Source organism: Cricetulus griseus, chromosome 3 (genome assembly GCF_003668045.3).
Source record: "Cricetulus griseus strain 17A/GY chromosome 3, alternate assembly CriGri-PICRH-1.0, whole genome shotgun sequence".
NCBI lineage: Eukaryota > Metazoa > Chordata > Mammalia > Rodentia > Cricetidae > Cricetulus > Cricetulus griseus.
Window position 1 is genome coordinate 154,615,553 of NC_048596.1, and position 15,540 is coordinate 154,631,092.

At 43.7% G+C, this 15,540-nt stretch overlaps 1 protein-coding gene across 3 annotated transcripts in view; it reads left to right on the plus strand.

Moving 5' to 3' along the window:
• Slc10a7 (solute carrier family 10 member 7) overlaps window positions 1-12,732 on the plus strand; it is a 238,983-nt gene extending 226,251 nt beyond the window's left edge. For all 3 annotated transcript variants that reach the window (XM_027404908.2, XM_035442512.1, XM_027404909.2), the window contains 2 exons: window positions 7,505-7,650; window positions 10,301-12,732. In XM_027404908.2, coding sequence (XP_027260709.1) covers window positions 7,505-7,650; window positions 10,301-10,330 — 176 coding nt within the window. In that variant the 3' untranslated portion in view covers window positions 10,331-12,732. The remainder of the gene's footprint in view (window positions 1-7,504; window positions 7,651-10,300) is intronic.
• Window positions 12,733-15,540: the final 2,808 nt, after the last annotated feature.

Sequence of the window (15,540 nt, forward strand, 5' to 3'; positions counted from 1 at the left end):
TTCCTGAGGATCAACACCCAAGACTGACCTCTAGTGTCCACCCAAACCTACAATACATATACTTCCCCACATTTGCACATACACAAATAATAAGTAATGAAGAGTTAAACACCTACGTGAGACAATAGATGTTGTTACTGAAAATTAGTTTGCATTAGGATCAGCCAAAGCCTGTTCTAACCAATTCCAAGATTATAGTTAAGGCCTTACCATGGCATAGTTTTGTGCTCTAGAAACTATGTATAATTGTCCTTTGCCAGATAAGCCAATGCTCATAGCTTCATTTTCTGTGACTCTTCTGTCTCTAAGTATGGGGACAGTGGGTGTGCATGGGCATGAGCCTGTATTAGTGAGGGGACAACATCTAGTGATATTTGAAAAGGGCAGCCATGCTCCTCATACAGTCACTGCTCTACTAGTGTTCATGACGGTGGGAGGTACTGACCTGATGAGTTTTAAGGGCAAGCAGTGGCTTTCCTGGGAGACTTATGAGAGAGAGAGAAAGAGACTTAAAATAACAAGAGTTAGCACATTTGGATGCTACACTTATTGGTGTTTCTGAGAACAAACTAAATTAGCATGGGAAACCATCACAACTGAAAAGAGAAGCAACTGGCTTCCAGACTTGTCTGTAGCTCCTTCCAGAACTCAGTGATACTCTGAGAAAGCACTTAAATGGAGAACAAGTCATGTGGGTTCAGGGGTGACCTTTGAAGTGATTCAATGGGATATGAGCCATCTCTTGGCTAAGTGGAAAACCCATGTATTCAGAGCCGCAAAGTATTTAAGCCCTTGCCCGACACTTTACCACTCATCGAAGACTGCATGTTTTTGTAGATCTAGTTGGTCTCCCTCCTGCCATATCAGATGAATATACTCTCCAGATTGGAGTGAGCATGCATCAACTTTAAAATCTAGTGGAGCAATTTATATTTGTTCTAAATTTGTTTTTTTCAATATAGGAAATATGAGCACATTTTCTGAAATAATCCTTTTGGAATTATATCCCTGCCCCATACTTAAACTCAGTAGAAGAATTAGAGAAAGAACACAATTGGCATAAGTCGGTACTAGAGTTTGTGATATAACTAGAAAGCATGTCCTTCTCCTTCGATGGACAAGGAGGAAGACCACCTGTAGGGTGAGGATGATAAACTCCAAGTCTTGGTGAACCCATGGGCCTTCATACAAACTGAGGACATCAACATCCAGATTGAGCTTGAAGTTCTGGGCTTGAGCCAATGACAGCAAATGACCCATGAAGTTTGTTTTATTGGCATTCACAGAGCTCCATGGACTGTTACAAAAGATCCAGCAGGCCAGTTCTGCTATGGCTTACAGGGGTTGGACAAGTTACTTAACTGCATGAACTCATCAATGGGAAAGCGGCCACCTACTTCCTGGGGCTGTTGCGAGGACTGACTATGAGATCATGCAGTGTGGGCGCTTAGCATGTGGCACTTTCCAAATGATGGTAGCTGTAATTATCTTTTACTAAAGTTGAGCAGGTAGACGATTTGATGAATGGGCCCTCGGAACTCATGGCAGCTCGGGATCAGGGTATTGGCTTTAATTAATGTGAGTTTTGAGAAGATTAATTTGGTGTAGTTTGGAGGATTGATGAAAGGACACGTGAAGACAAGGAGGCCTGACTCATCTCAACTGGACTTGATGAGTGAGGAGCTAAGTTGAGGTGACGAGCGTGAAAAATGGGGAAAGAGGCAAGAACCTATAGAGTTCTGTGACTGTTTCATAATTGTCCTCAAGCTTTGGACTCTGAAGTCTGGGTAAGCCAACGACAGTAGGGACTGAATGGGACTCACATGGGATGGTAGGGTGTTGATGCAGTCAGGAAAGAACTGCCAGAAACCAGTGCGGAAGATGAAGAAGACGCCCTGTTTCTCTCCTGTAGCCATAGCAGGTAGAACAAAACAAACAGCAAAACCATTCAAAGGAAGGGAAGGAAGGAGGGAAGGGAACAGGGAAAGACTGGATGATGGTGAAAATGCTGTACAGATACAAGTCCTCTAGATAAACTCTGGACAGTGTTGTAAAGTATCTTTTAATGTGCGCCATAGGATGGTCTTATCTGGCAGTTAAAGAAAAGTCCATATTTAATCTTGGGAAAAAAGGCCCATTTCTCCAGGATAAATCAAGAAGTGTTCCTCTAAAACAAAACACAAATGCTGTGACTTGAGCATGTTACAAAGGGAATTTTCTAATCCAAAGAACATAAAATAAACATATTTAAGTTAGAGGGGAACTTGTTCTTGTCCATGCCGTTTTATTCTTTCCTTCCTTCCTGAGTATAGGATAAAAGAAAGCCTGTGCTTGCTTGTTAGGAGAAGAAAGCACGTACTTGAAGTTCCTGCATGGCAGATGTCAGTTGAAAGCTCTGCTTCTGGAATATGCTGCAGTGTCAAACTCTGTTGGATAATTTTAGACGAATGTGTCATGTGTGGCATGGAAATATGGCACGCTGTACATTAGTGATTTCCCAAGTGTTGGGATCAGATAGTCATGTGCAGAGAAAGTGCTCTTTGTCTACCCACACAGGGTGCGCCGAGAGCAGTGTGGGGGGGGGCTTCCCCTGGAAATTACGTTAGTTAGAGAAGGAATCCATTTACAACACGCACCTTCTAGCATCTTTCAGACAATGCATTGTATTAAAGAGGCATTTTTTGATTAATGTTTTATAAACATTTTTCAGCATGACAGCTTAAAGTCCCTGTAAAATTGTAAATGTGTGCATAGTGTTCACTTCCATAAAGTCAAATGCCATCCCATAAAGTCTGGTTGAATCCTGTCAACCATGGTGACACAGAATCAGTACCTGGGAGCATTAAAATTAATTTGCTTCATTTATATTACCACAGTGATAGCAAGATGAAAAGAATCTCATATTTAAATTTCACTTTAAAAGGAAAACTCAAGTAAGTCTGTTTGGGGTTTTAAGTTATTGCTAGTTGTTTTTTTTTTTTTTCCTAATTAACAAACGTAGTAAAAATTAGGTGATAGTCTGTATAGTAGCTTTATTACAGAATTTGGAAGAGACTACAAACCATTTGTTCACGGGGGTTTTTTTGTGAGCACCTACTCTGCACTCATAATGAATAGTGAGTAGCTGCTGGCCCTGAGGCCTGATGAAGGAAACAGAAGCATACAGAAGTTCAGGGCCCACATGGGTCAGATAGAGGAGGAGGGCTCTACAGCTCAGTCTCCAGACTGTAGGCTGCGCTCTCAGAGGAGGCAGCAGAAGGACAGAAGGCTAAAGGGTAAAGTGGGCACCAAGAAGTGATGGGCATCTAGACCAAGGAAGCGGAGCAAAGGCCTGGAGGCCAAGGTGATGGAGAAGCTCCCTGAGGCTGAGTGGACGGATCAAAAAGCAGAGCAGTGGTGAGGTCTAGAGGAGGGGAGAGAGAGCAGTGGTGAGGTCTAGGGGAGGGGAGAGAGCAGTGGTGCGGTCTAGGGGAGGGGTCAGAGGGTTTCTGCATGGTACTCTGCCATGGTGCCTGAGTGCATCAACAGCTGGAATAGGAAATCCAAGATGTCAGTCTGTGGTCACTTAGCCCTGTCTCCTTGGGCCCCTGGCAGGACATCAGGCTGCTCCTTCACCTCATGGTGGTCAGGAAACAAAAGCAGAGAGAGGAGGAGACTGGGGACCCAGTGACCCTTCAAGGGCACCCAAGTGAGCTGAGCTCCTCCCGCTGGGCTCCATTTCTTTAAGGCTCCACCTCATCCCAAGAGGCCAGGCCTTTAGCATCTGGGCCTTACCTTGCTGTAGCACAGGGCTCTAGTACAGCCAGCTTTCTGGTACTTAGCCAGCGCACAGGCTTGCTAGGGAAATGAATGAATGGGTGTTCCAGTGAGCTATTAACCCTGTGAGAGAAGAGGGCAAGACTGTCTGTGTCTGCAGGCTGCTGAATAAATACTCTAGTAGTTTCCTGGTTCAACATGACAGACCTATTGCCAGGTGCAGAAATCAAGTATACTGATATGGTGGCTTCAGGAGAATGCTCTAGCCTTCCTATGGTTTCTAGCTGTTGCCCAGATATCACTGGACACCTGACAGAGGTACCCAGGACGTAGAACCTGCTGACTGGGGAATATGCTGTCTGTCCACTTCTCCCACTTTCCTCTTTCCACCCAGAGCCTGGAGAACATGAGAGTCCACTGTGACCACTCTCAGCTAGGGCTTGGGAGCGCTGAAACAAAGCCACATTGAAATAAAGTGGTTGAGCTGGACACGGTGACGCACACCTTTAATCCCAGCACTCAGGAGGCAGAGGCAGGTGAATCTCTGTGAGTTCGAGACCAGCCTGGACTATAGGGTAAGTTCTAGGACAGCTAGAGCTACACAGAGAAACCCTGTCTCAAAACTTAGCAACAACAAACAGGTTGAGAGGAAGTCTAAAAATGGAAAAGGAATATTAAGGAGGTATTTGAATGATGGAAAAGTAAGGTAGGCGTTAAGACTGAAACAGTTAGGGTGACTTTAATTGCTGGAATGCCCCTGCCATCACTGAGTGCTGGCTGTGACAGTACAGGACACACCGAGGGACTTGGGCCTCACCACTGAACACTAAGATTCTTACCTCTGCTATATAATTTCTAGCCCTATTTTTAATGTTAGTCACTGGGCAAGTTAATGGTGGGAAGTGTGATTAATAACCACCAAGAAAGTGTTGTAGGACACAAAGTGGTGAGAAGAGAGTCCCAGTTAACATGACAAATGTCTGCACAGCTGCAAATCATCTTTGATTCCTTCTCATTCAGGCAAGGCAAATGGCTGTCATACAAGGCACAGTAAGAAACAGGCCACCAGGGTCTGTCAGAAGGGCCATGAGGAAACACAGGAGCTGTTATGGTAGGAAGTGGCCAAAGCTGGGACCAAGGGAATTAGGGCTCTCAGAGCCTAGATGCTTGGGGAAGGAAGTGGGTAGCAGGGCTCAGGCTTCAAGCCAGTGAGATCCAAGGGGCACAGTGAGCTACTGGTAGGAGACCCATGAAGGTGTCAGTGCTGACTGGAGCAGAGCAGTGGGAGTGAAGAACCTCCCTGCCCTTTCCATCTTCACATCCAAACTAGCAAGACCTTTGAGGGTATAGCCAGCCAAAAGAACTGAAGTGTGCAGAGTCCCCTGTGAACAGAAGGTATGTTTGAAGATGAGAGGAATGATCTGAGGGAAGCCGCAGCTCAAGAGTGTCAGGCCTCCAGTTCAAAGACCCGCAAGACCACCAGCACACTAGAAGCTTCTAGAAGGTCAAGCCTTGGCCTTACTGGGGTGGCCCTAACAGTAGTTTTGCTTTTCATCCTTGTGAAATCCTAGCACCATTGTGGTGTGGAGATCAAGGGAGTTCAAGGTCTGCTGCCCTGGAGGCGCTGCAGTCCAGAGGACTGTTGCAAAAGGTGGGCTGCACAGAGAGCAGGTGCATATCAGGCCCTCTTTGGTGTCCCTTGAGTTGCAGTGTCCTTGGCATTCTGAGTGATGCCACCTAGGAATAACCTTGGAATGCAGCTAATGCATGTCTTCATTTCTACTTTGGCTGCCTGCTTCATCACAATCCTGGGACCCGCATGTCATGTTATTTAGCTTGGATATTTTGCAGTTGGTTCTATTGGGTTGACAACTACAGCAGCACCTGGTACCTGACTCCTCTTCTGAACCCACTTCGGCTTGCTGGGGAAAAGCACAGAGGCTGGATTCGTGGCCACAGCAAGGCACCTTGGATGAGTTAGCTGAACAACAATACTCCTTAAATTTTAGCCTGCTCTAATCTCACTTTTAAAGACAAAAGATTTCCACACTTCTATAGTTTATTCCCTTCAGGCTCCCTCATACTCTACCTCAGGAACCCTCCTACCTGGATCTCATCCCTCGGTGCCTCCTTAGAAGTCCCTCAAGGGCAGCAGAGCTCGTCAGACTTCCTCGTCTTCCAGTCTGCGTACTCTCCATGTGGACCACGGAAGGAAGGAAGAGTTTGTCTACAAAGGGGATGATGCTTGCATCTCAGTGTGTCTTCCTTAACTTTCCATCCAGGTGGACCATGGAAGGGAGAATTGGCCTACAAAGAGGAGTGATGCTTGTGCATGTCCTCCTTAACTTTCCAAGGCTGTACAGGACACTTTATAACACATGGATTTTTAAGCTTTCACTTTTTAAAAAAAAAAAAAAGAGCTATGCCAGGTGCTGGTGGCGTACGCCTTTAATCCCAGCACTCGGGAGGCAGAGGCAGGCAGACCTCTGTGAGTTCGAAGCCAGCCGTGTCTACAGAGCGAGTTCCAGGACAACCTCCAAAACAATACCAAAAAAAGGAAAATAAAAATAAAAAAGAGCTGTTTTATATTGGTTTTTTTTTTTTTTTTTTGTCTTGTTGTTGTTATTTGTCGTGAGTTTTATAGTGAATGTGGAACTAGAAGACAGAAAGTATCTCAGTGTGTACTGCGGAAGCCCTGAGAGAGGCTCCCGTTTGGGAAGGGTTAAATGTTTTCAGTTTCTACCAGTACTGTGTGCAGCTATGAAAAAGAGAGCAGCTAGGAAGTATGTTTTTGCATAAAGGTTTGAAATTTGTTAGAAGGTTAAAAATAATTGAAAAGGCACAGCCTTCCCTGTTGTGTTATAAGAAGTTAATTTATTTACCATCACCAGGCGTGTTTAGGAACTTGGGCCTTTTTCAAGACCATTGCAGAAGAACAAGAAGAAAGCTGCACTCTTAAAGCACTTGGTTACAAGAGCTGACATGTACACAGCAGCTCCGAAGGGCACGGCCATAGGAAAGCACTGGTGGTAACGTGTAAGCTGCTAGTGTCTGCATTTTGCTAGCTAAAGAAGCCAAAAGTGGTGGTTGCCTAAAACAGGCATATCCCACTCTTTTAGAATAGAATGGTAGATTCACAGTGCGGTATTCATCTATGTGGTTTCCATCAGGCCTTCACTTAAGCACTAGTTTCGCAGTTAACCTGTTATATACAAAATTATTTTGTGACTGCAAAGCACATTGGGATCCTTGGCTATGAGAATAACATTCAGGGTTTGTGGGTGGAACACCTGCTTAGAAGTTGTGAGGTCCTGGGTTGAGTCTCAGGACTTCCGTCCAGCTAGAGTGTCTTCCCATGACAGCTGTCCATACCATACATTATCTTCCTGTATCTTTGGGATCCCTAACAACCAATATACTCATACCACCGAGCAAGAGGAGATCCACCATTAACCTCCCTTTAGTCCTTTCCAGCCTTCTCAGAGCAACTCCTCCACTCTTTAGTCTTCTGCCTCCTGATGAAGGAGCTGCCAGTTTTGAGTGAGAGGTACTGGTCCCAAGTAGAGCTTAGAACTTTGTGTCATAGATAGACCTGTCAGCTCTATTTGAGAACTTCCCGTTTCAGGTCTGTGAACACACGTAGGGAAATATAGTCATAACCCATTGAGTTCTGATTTTCATGGAGTGTGCCTTTAATTTGATACCAGACTGATTTGCCTCTATGTTTTCTGTCTTCTTGGTTGAACAGGAATTCCAATGCTGAAGATAGTGTTTGCAGGCCATGAGCATCTCTCATTAATATCTGTGCCCTTGCTCATCTACCACCCAGCTCAGATCCTTCTGGGAAGTGTGTTAGTGCCAACAATAAAGTCTTGGATGGTGTCAAGGCAGAAGGTGAGAATCCAGATTAGACTGAAATGCTCTTTCTGGACTCAAATGATGATCCATATACTTACTTTTTTCTGGTAAATCCTTGTTCAAATGTATGTAATAACAAGGGTCTGGGGAGATGACTGAGTGGGCAAATTACTTCCTGTTCAAGCATTAGGACCTGAGTCAGAACCCCAGTGTCTATAGAAAAAGCTCTTGGAGACAGAGACAGGAAGATCATGGGGACTCACTGGCAAGCCACTCTAGCCATGCACACAAATGAGAGACCTTGTCTCAAAAAATAAGACAGTGAGCAATTGAAGAAGACACCAGCACACGAGGTCACATATGTGTGCATACACACAAACACACACACACATACAAATAAATGGATAATTAGAGTATACATTGATCCATTCGATTTGATCAGGAAGAATGAGTATTGAATGTCTTATAAAAGAGAATGATACTTGCAATGCAATTTTCAAATAGTCTGACACACTCATATTCAAGAGAATATCAATGGAATGTTTAAAATATAAGCCACCCCTTCTTGTGTACTTCGCCGTGGACCTGGGTGGCTTTCCTCTGTGCTTTTCTGAATATGGCCAAAACTGGACTTAGCCATAATGCATTTTCCCACTATGCTAAAGTTGTGTTTGAGAATTAAAATGTAAAAGTTAACTCTCAAAAGAGCCCACACAATATTAATTTCACCATACTTAGTATGTAACATCATTACATATTGGGTAGGTTCTTTAGATTTAATTTACAAAAGTACTAATTAAAATGATTAAGTCAATGACACAAAGAAATTTAGATGATGCATAGAATTTGGTATTGCAATGGAATGCTCTTTTTCTAGTGGCTTGGCCTTGCCAGAAGTAATTTTAGCAGTGACTGCTAACAGAGATATGTGAGAAGAGACATCCAGTGGCACAGCACACTGGGCTGTGTCCCTAGCATCCTAAATGACAGGATGGCCACAGGATGTGTGTGCCAGGCAGGTCCCAATCTCTGCCTTGGTCAGACAATAGGTGTTGAGGCATCCTGCCTGAGTTCACAGCTTAGCTACAACCATGCCCATGGTAGCTTGCAGTTGCCATTTTACAGGCTAGGAAACAGGATGAGAGAGTTCAACAGTTTACCCAAAGTCCTGTGGGTAACTTGGTGCTAGATTTAGGACTGGAAAACTATTTGGCCATGTATATCTGTAACACAGCGGTAGAGGTAGAATATCACTCTTACAAGACAGGAAGTCCCTGAGGTCCTAGATGAGAAGTTTAGCCCGTCCAGTGCCATCACTAGTTCGGGGACCGCAATGTCAGGTCACTTTCCAAGGAGCTAAAAAAAACGCTTCCTTCTTCTTTCTAAGTCTTGGGTATTTGTTATAGCATCAGAAAGTGGATTGGCACACTCATTCAGCCGCACTGTGTAACTCTTACTCAGAGCCAGCAGAAAGGCCATTAGTGTTGTCTTCCTTTACTTTTTACCTTCTCTGGAGATTTCCCCTCGCATTTATCAGTGTACATGTATGTTGCCCCCCTCAGAATGTATGCATATAAATATTCACAAAAAGAAATCAAGAAAATTAACTGGGCCTTTTTGAACAGGGCTGTGATCCTACCTACTACTTGTAACCAAGGCAGAGAATAGCAAATCCAAGACCTTTCTGGGTTACAAAATAAGTTCAAGACCAGCCTGAGCAACACAGTGAGACTTGTCTCAAAGTAAAATGTTTTAAAGGGCTAGGGTGTAGCTTAGTAAGTGAGCATTTACTTAATATACATGAGGCCTTACATATAATATCAGCTACTAGAGACAGGGGAGGGGGAATTGTTCAAAAATCCAAATTCTCTTTGCAACAATATTCAAACACAAAATTAACTCGAGTGGATTTTCTTCTAAATGACTCGGATTTTGAGACTTAATTGGACCATGTTGTTCATTTTCCAGTTAGCACTGGCTGAGAATAATCCAAATGCCTAGAATATTTACCTATTACCTAGTAAAATAAGTACTAAGAACATTTTCTTCAGGGTACCATGACTACCTTTGTTTGTTCTGCAATTGATACTAATGAGACCCAAAATCAGCCACCTAGTGCAAGCGGAAGTGTGGGAATAGCTGAGCCAGACTGGGGAGCTGATAGTCAGCTGGCCAGTGAGCTGGAGCTGGGTCTGGTTTTAGGGGTAGGATTGGTTATTATAGAATGTCTGGGTAAGTATGACAATCTGCTTTTCATTGCTATAACAAATACCCAAGACTTAGAAAGATGCTTATTTTAGCCCCATGTTCTGGAAGTTTCGGTCCATGATCAGTTGTTCTATTGCTTTTGGCACCTGTGAGGTGCAGCAAGTCATGGGGGGGGGGTCTAGAATAGAGCTGCCCTTCATTGCTGGGAAGAGGGGGTGGGGGACAGAGGTGCTAGCCAAGGCCCTATATCCCCTTTGAGGGCACGCCCCCATTGACCTGAATGTCTCCTACTAGGCTCCACCTCTTAAAGGCTCTGCCTTCTTCTCTGGGGACCAAGCCTTGAATGCCTGAACCTACAGGGAGCATTCCAGATTAAACCAGTATCTTCAGCCTCTTCCAGTAACACACGTTATCTGAGCTGATATTTTGCCTTGTTTGTGGACACTTTCCAACTCTGAACCGTTTCCATGTCTTGCAGGGAGTGAAGCTGACAAGGCCAACTGTATGACGGAGAAGGAGCCTTCCTGAAGCGGTGTACATATGTACAGGGCTGTACATTCAGGCCATTCTGAACACGTGTCTTTGTGAATGTTGCTTTGATGTCTATTTTATTTTTTTACAGAAAAAAAATATGATATACCTTTTTAAGTGCCTTAAAATGTTTTTTGACAAGATTGTTGTATCCAAACATACTCTGCTGGTGACTGCCAAGGGTGGACAGTATTTTGGACTTAATTCTTTTTTTCCTTAATGCAGAAAAAAGTTTTAGTAAGGGACAAAAAGCTAACAGGTTTTCTTTGTACTGCCTTTTGTGCACAACAGCTCTGTAATAGTTACTGTAACATTTGAAATGAGGTCACACCATCCAGAAACCATCCTCCAGTGACAGGGAAAGATTTCCAAGTCTCCTTTGCGCTCTTTGATTCGTGCTGTGTGCTTCTTTGTTTCTGTGGCTGTGACATGCTCTTCTTTATCAACTCAGCAGGGGTCAGAGATCGACGAAATGCTGAGAAGCACAAGGTACCTCATCCCTTGACACCATCTTCTCTAGACATCCCTTCAATTAGTCCCTGCACACTCCAGAAACTCTTGAGGCCCATCATAAGAGTGTAGGGGAGTAGCTTAAATTTCTTATGAGCTACTTCAAAGGAAGGCCTGACGTGAGCACTGAGGTAGACACAGAATGTGGCTAGGAGTTCTTCATTCCTGGCTCAGTCTGCTCTCCCTCTTCCTTCCGTAATCCCTTTGTTTCCCATTTCACTTGCACATTCACAAACAGCCCAGTGCAACACACAGAAACATCACAGTCAGTTGGAGAGTAACAACAGTTACCAGTGGGTTGTGTTCACATTCCTCAGCTAGGACCAAACACCATTCCTGTTACACAGTTCCAAATTGCTCCTGTTGGCAAGATGTAGCCTGTTACATGCTTTAATTAAACACACTTGAGCCATTGGAGACAATTTATGAATGAGAACATCCGTCATTCACTTGGCAAACGTTGGCAACATCTCTTAAATCAAATCATATTGCCCTTAGGAGTCAAAGAAGACATAAGGTCATGGACATGAGCAAATGTTACTTGTCCACACTGCCTAGTCAGCGGGAGAGGGGGACCAGCACAGAAGGGGCAACCATCCAGTAAGCAAGCTGTCAGACAGAACTAGTCCTAGAACTGGGCATCAGCTTTCAAAGGAGTATTGATACTACCTTCAGTGGTCAGAAGAAATTCAGCTGACCCCCATAGAAAATAAAGCAATACTAAATGGCGAGTGTTTAGTACATTGAGACAGTTGTCTCATAAGCATCTTTCTTGTACTTCCTTAATACTTTATTGACTTAACAGGCAAATTGGCTTCATGGGTCTCACCAAGGCCCTGCTTTCTCCCCAGCAGCTGCCTTTCTTGTTGGTAGTGGTGGCTGTAGTGCCACAACGGAAACAATCATTCCCTCAGCATTCACTGGGCTTGGTGGTGGTGGCGGTTTCCATCATTGTTAGCATAGTTAGCACCACTGTTATGGTGTTAGCACCTGATCTTTCGTGTTCATGTCTCAGGCTCTCATAACTCTCACCAGAGCTCTATGGCTAGTGCTAGGCCTTGCAAAAGTCCGTGCTCAACAAGCTGTGGGGACACTGCTGGGAGAAGGTAGCAGTGGCTCCACAGCAGCAGAAAGGTTTTCAAGTCTTGTTCCTACACACTTCTTAGGCTTTAGAGGAAGTGGAAGTTGTCTGTCTGTCTGCCAGAGCTGTAGTCCAAACCTCCCATATCATGTGAACACTGGTCTCCCCTTCAACTTCTCTACCTCTCTAACCCTGCACAGCTGTAGCTGTGGCTGTGAGATAAAATTCAACTGAAAATGCTATGAGAATATTGGATCCTTTGCTTTTAAAATGTGTTTTGTTTTCCAATAATCTGATTTATATCATGAGTTTTGGTGATGATATAAACTCCAACATGTCTGTGGCTACTTCTCTTTTTACAAAATGGGATAGCATATTTTTTCATGGTGAGCAAAAAATAGAATCAAAATTTATTTTAATTCATGCACATTAGGATTTAATTAGCAGCTTAAAATATTTTCCTGTGTTTATGCACTGTAAATCCTGTTTTATACATCTGTTTGTCCAAATGTATTTATAAAAGAAATATGTTAGATTATATTTATGTTTTCTCATTTTCCACCTGGGATTTGTTTTTTTAACAGCTAAAATTTATACATGTCTTTATACATGTTCTGAGTTTCAAGATTTTTTTTTTAATTCTTCCCTATTCTGTTTTTAACTGACACACCTCTGGTTGACACTCAGTGTTTATGCTAAATACCAAATTTTTTCAGAGATGGCTAAGTAATGAAGTGGGTTATTTATAATAAATGGAAAATAAAAATAATTCTATGATTAAACAAAGACTACTTGAGGAATTGAAAATTTGTGGCTCGTTTTCACCTGATTTCTGATTCACTCACACTACTTTCCAAGAATTTCTTAGATTCATTCCGGCTCAGTGCACCAGGAAATGTAGGTAAATGGTACCCATATCCACCGCACCATGCCACAAAACCCCATATTAATGCATTGTCTATGCATCAGAGTTAAGAACCAAACAGAAACACTTGAAACAGATCGACAAGACTGAGGTGCTGTGGGTGTGGCTTCCCCTCCCTTGATTTGACTAGTGGGGAAGGTGATGCTCCAGCAAGCTCTCCCCAAGCCCAGGGCTTCTTTAATGAGCACATTATCTTGGAGAATGCCAAATCTTTGTGTTCTTGGGTTTTGTCTTGCCTGGAAAGCCTCATGGAAATGTTACTTCTTCCAGGAGGCTTTCCTGGATTCCCAGTGAGTGCTAGTCTTGCCAGAAGCCACACTATTCCAACCGTCAGTTAACATTTTTATCTCCTCCAATATGGCACACATATCTGTTGTTCTCAGAGTTGTAGCCAAGAATTGGTGGAAACACCCTTAATAATTCAAGCTACATAGGTCACACTGATCTGATTTGATGAGTACTTTGTACACAGTTAAAAAATAAGATTTCTTTCCTGAATTCTGATATGCTGGAAACCTAGATAAACAAAAAGTCTCCCAAGACTTTATGTTTGTTCACAACTCTTATAATGTAGAACAGTTTTCTCAAATAAGTAAAAGTACTTACATACCCCAGAACTTACCTGCTGGCCCCATTTTAAGGACCAGTGTTTACTTAGTGCAGGTTACCATCACGAGGACTAGTTTGTACCAGCACAGATGTCATCAAGCCATGGGCACTGATATCACCAAATCCCAAGCCTGACTGAAGTGGCCCCCTGCTAAAGCAGGGCCCTGATGCATGCTCTCCTCACACACAAAAGGAACTTGGCTCCACTGCTTGTTGTCTGTGGGATTCTGAACACGATGGATATTTGGGGAGATGCAAACTTAAATGGTAGCTGTCCATGGCCCTGCCCCCACTACCGGCATTCCCAGTGACCACCCTCCCCATCTCCACACACTAGTCCTCAGTCCACCCACACTTAGTTATCTCAAGTGCCCTCTCCCATGGCTTGGATGTGCCTCAGGGCCTCCTAAAAACCAGGTAGATTCTCTTATATTTTTGGTTGTGAGCCCAGCCTTTAACAGCTGAGCCATCTCTCCAGCCCCCAGGTAGATTCTCTAAAACCCTACCTGCCCTTGACGGTAAGGTGACCCAACAGAAGCTCCAGACTTCCCATTTTCTCTTGTTCACATGGTTCCCCCTCCTGACAATGGAGTGTGTGAGTTAGTGTGAGCATCCTTAGGTGCAGGAGAAAATGTACCCCCAGAAGGCACAAGAGGAAGTTATTCATGTTTCTTCCAAATGCTTCAGGGAGAGCGAGAGATAGAGAGGGAGAGGGAGAGAGAGAGAGAGAGAGAGAGAGAGAGAGAGAGAGAGAGAGAGAGCAACCACAAGATGACTTAAGCCATCTATTATGAGATCGAATCGGATGCCCCCTCTTTTGACGTGCAGGCATACATGCAGACAGAATGCTGTATACATAATAGATACATCTTTAAAAAATATTGAGCCAGCTCAATGGCTCAGCAGGTAAAGGCCAGTCTGGTGGCCTAAGTTTGGTTCCTATGACCCATATGCTAGAAGGACAGAACTGACTGCCCCTGGTTGTTCTCTGACCTCCAAGTGTGTCCCAGCATTCACTCGCATACAGCATACACTCACTAAATAGATGTAATAAAATTTTGAAAAATCAGGAGGATACACATTTAAATGAGCTATTACTTTTTTGCCTACAAGATTGGCAAAATCCTTAAACTTTGAGAGAGTAAAAGGGGTATTGCACTTCTGCCTTCTTAGTGGAAGCATACATGGAATAGAATTTGTGGAGGGCTGTGTAGTGGCCAAAGTTAATCATCTGTGTCCTTCCATGAAATTCTTTTATTTCTTGACTCTATGAAAGAATCGGTGGACAAGAATGTTTTCCAAGCTTTGATAGGACAAAGGACCACCAAGCCATCCATCCAAAGCAGGGAAATGTTTAATGGACCCTGATAGAAGACAAGACTGTGCAGTGTGGTGCACACCTGGAATCCCGCCACTGAGGCAAGGAGGGCTGGAGTTCAGGGTCATCCTTGGCTACACTATAAGTTCAGTCAAGGCTACAAGACACTGTCTTCATTGAAAAGGGGGAGGAAAGAAAGACATTGTCTTGTAACAGGGTATGTGGAATAGGAGGGAAGGTAAATATCAGGGGGATGGGACGTTTTGTAACTACCTTTAGAAACCCCATGGTGTAACTAAATACATGTTGTATGTGTAGACACGCCTTTTGCTCTGTTAAAGCACAAGTTTATCTAGAGTTACAGCTAATGTGTGTCACTCTTCCTGGTGCCTACCATGATGACAGTTGTGATGTTCTTCCTGGTGCCTGGCATGGTGACAGCTGTGTCACTCTTCCCGGTGCCTGCAATGATGACACGCACTTTGTGCACACTATCTTGGTTAACTCTCACCGAAGTGCTATGAGACAGGTGAAGTTAACCCCCATTTTTCAGATGAGACTGTCTAAATGGTGGGCTAAGGCCACAAAGCTAGTGAAAGGGAGTGTTTTATTAGCCTGGATTTGGTAGTTGGAGTTCCAGGAAGTGGACATGTGGAGGAGGTGTCTCATTTTTTGTTTTCTTTTAATCACACTTTGGAGGGTTGGAAGAAGCATGTAATAACTGGGGCTTCTGCTGTTTCTTGA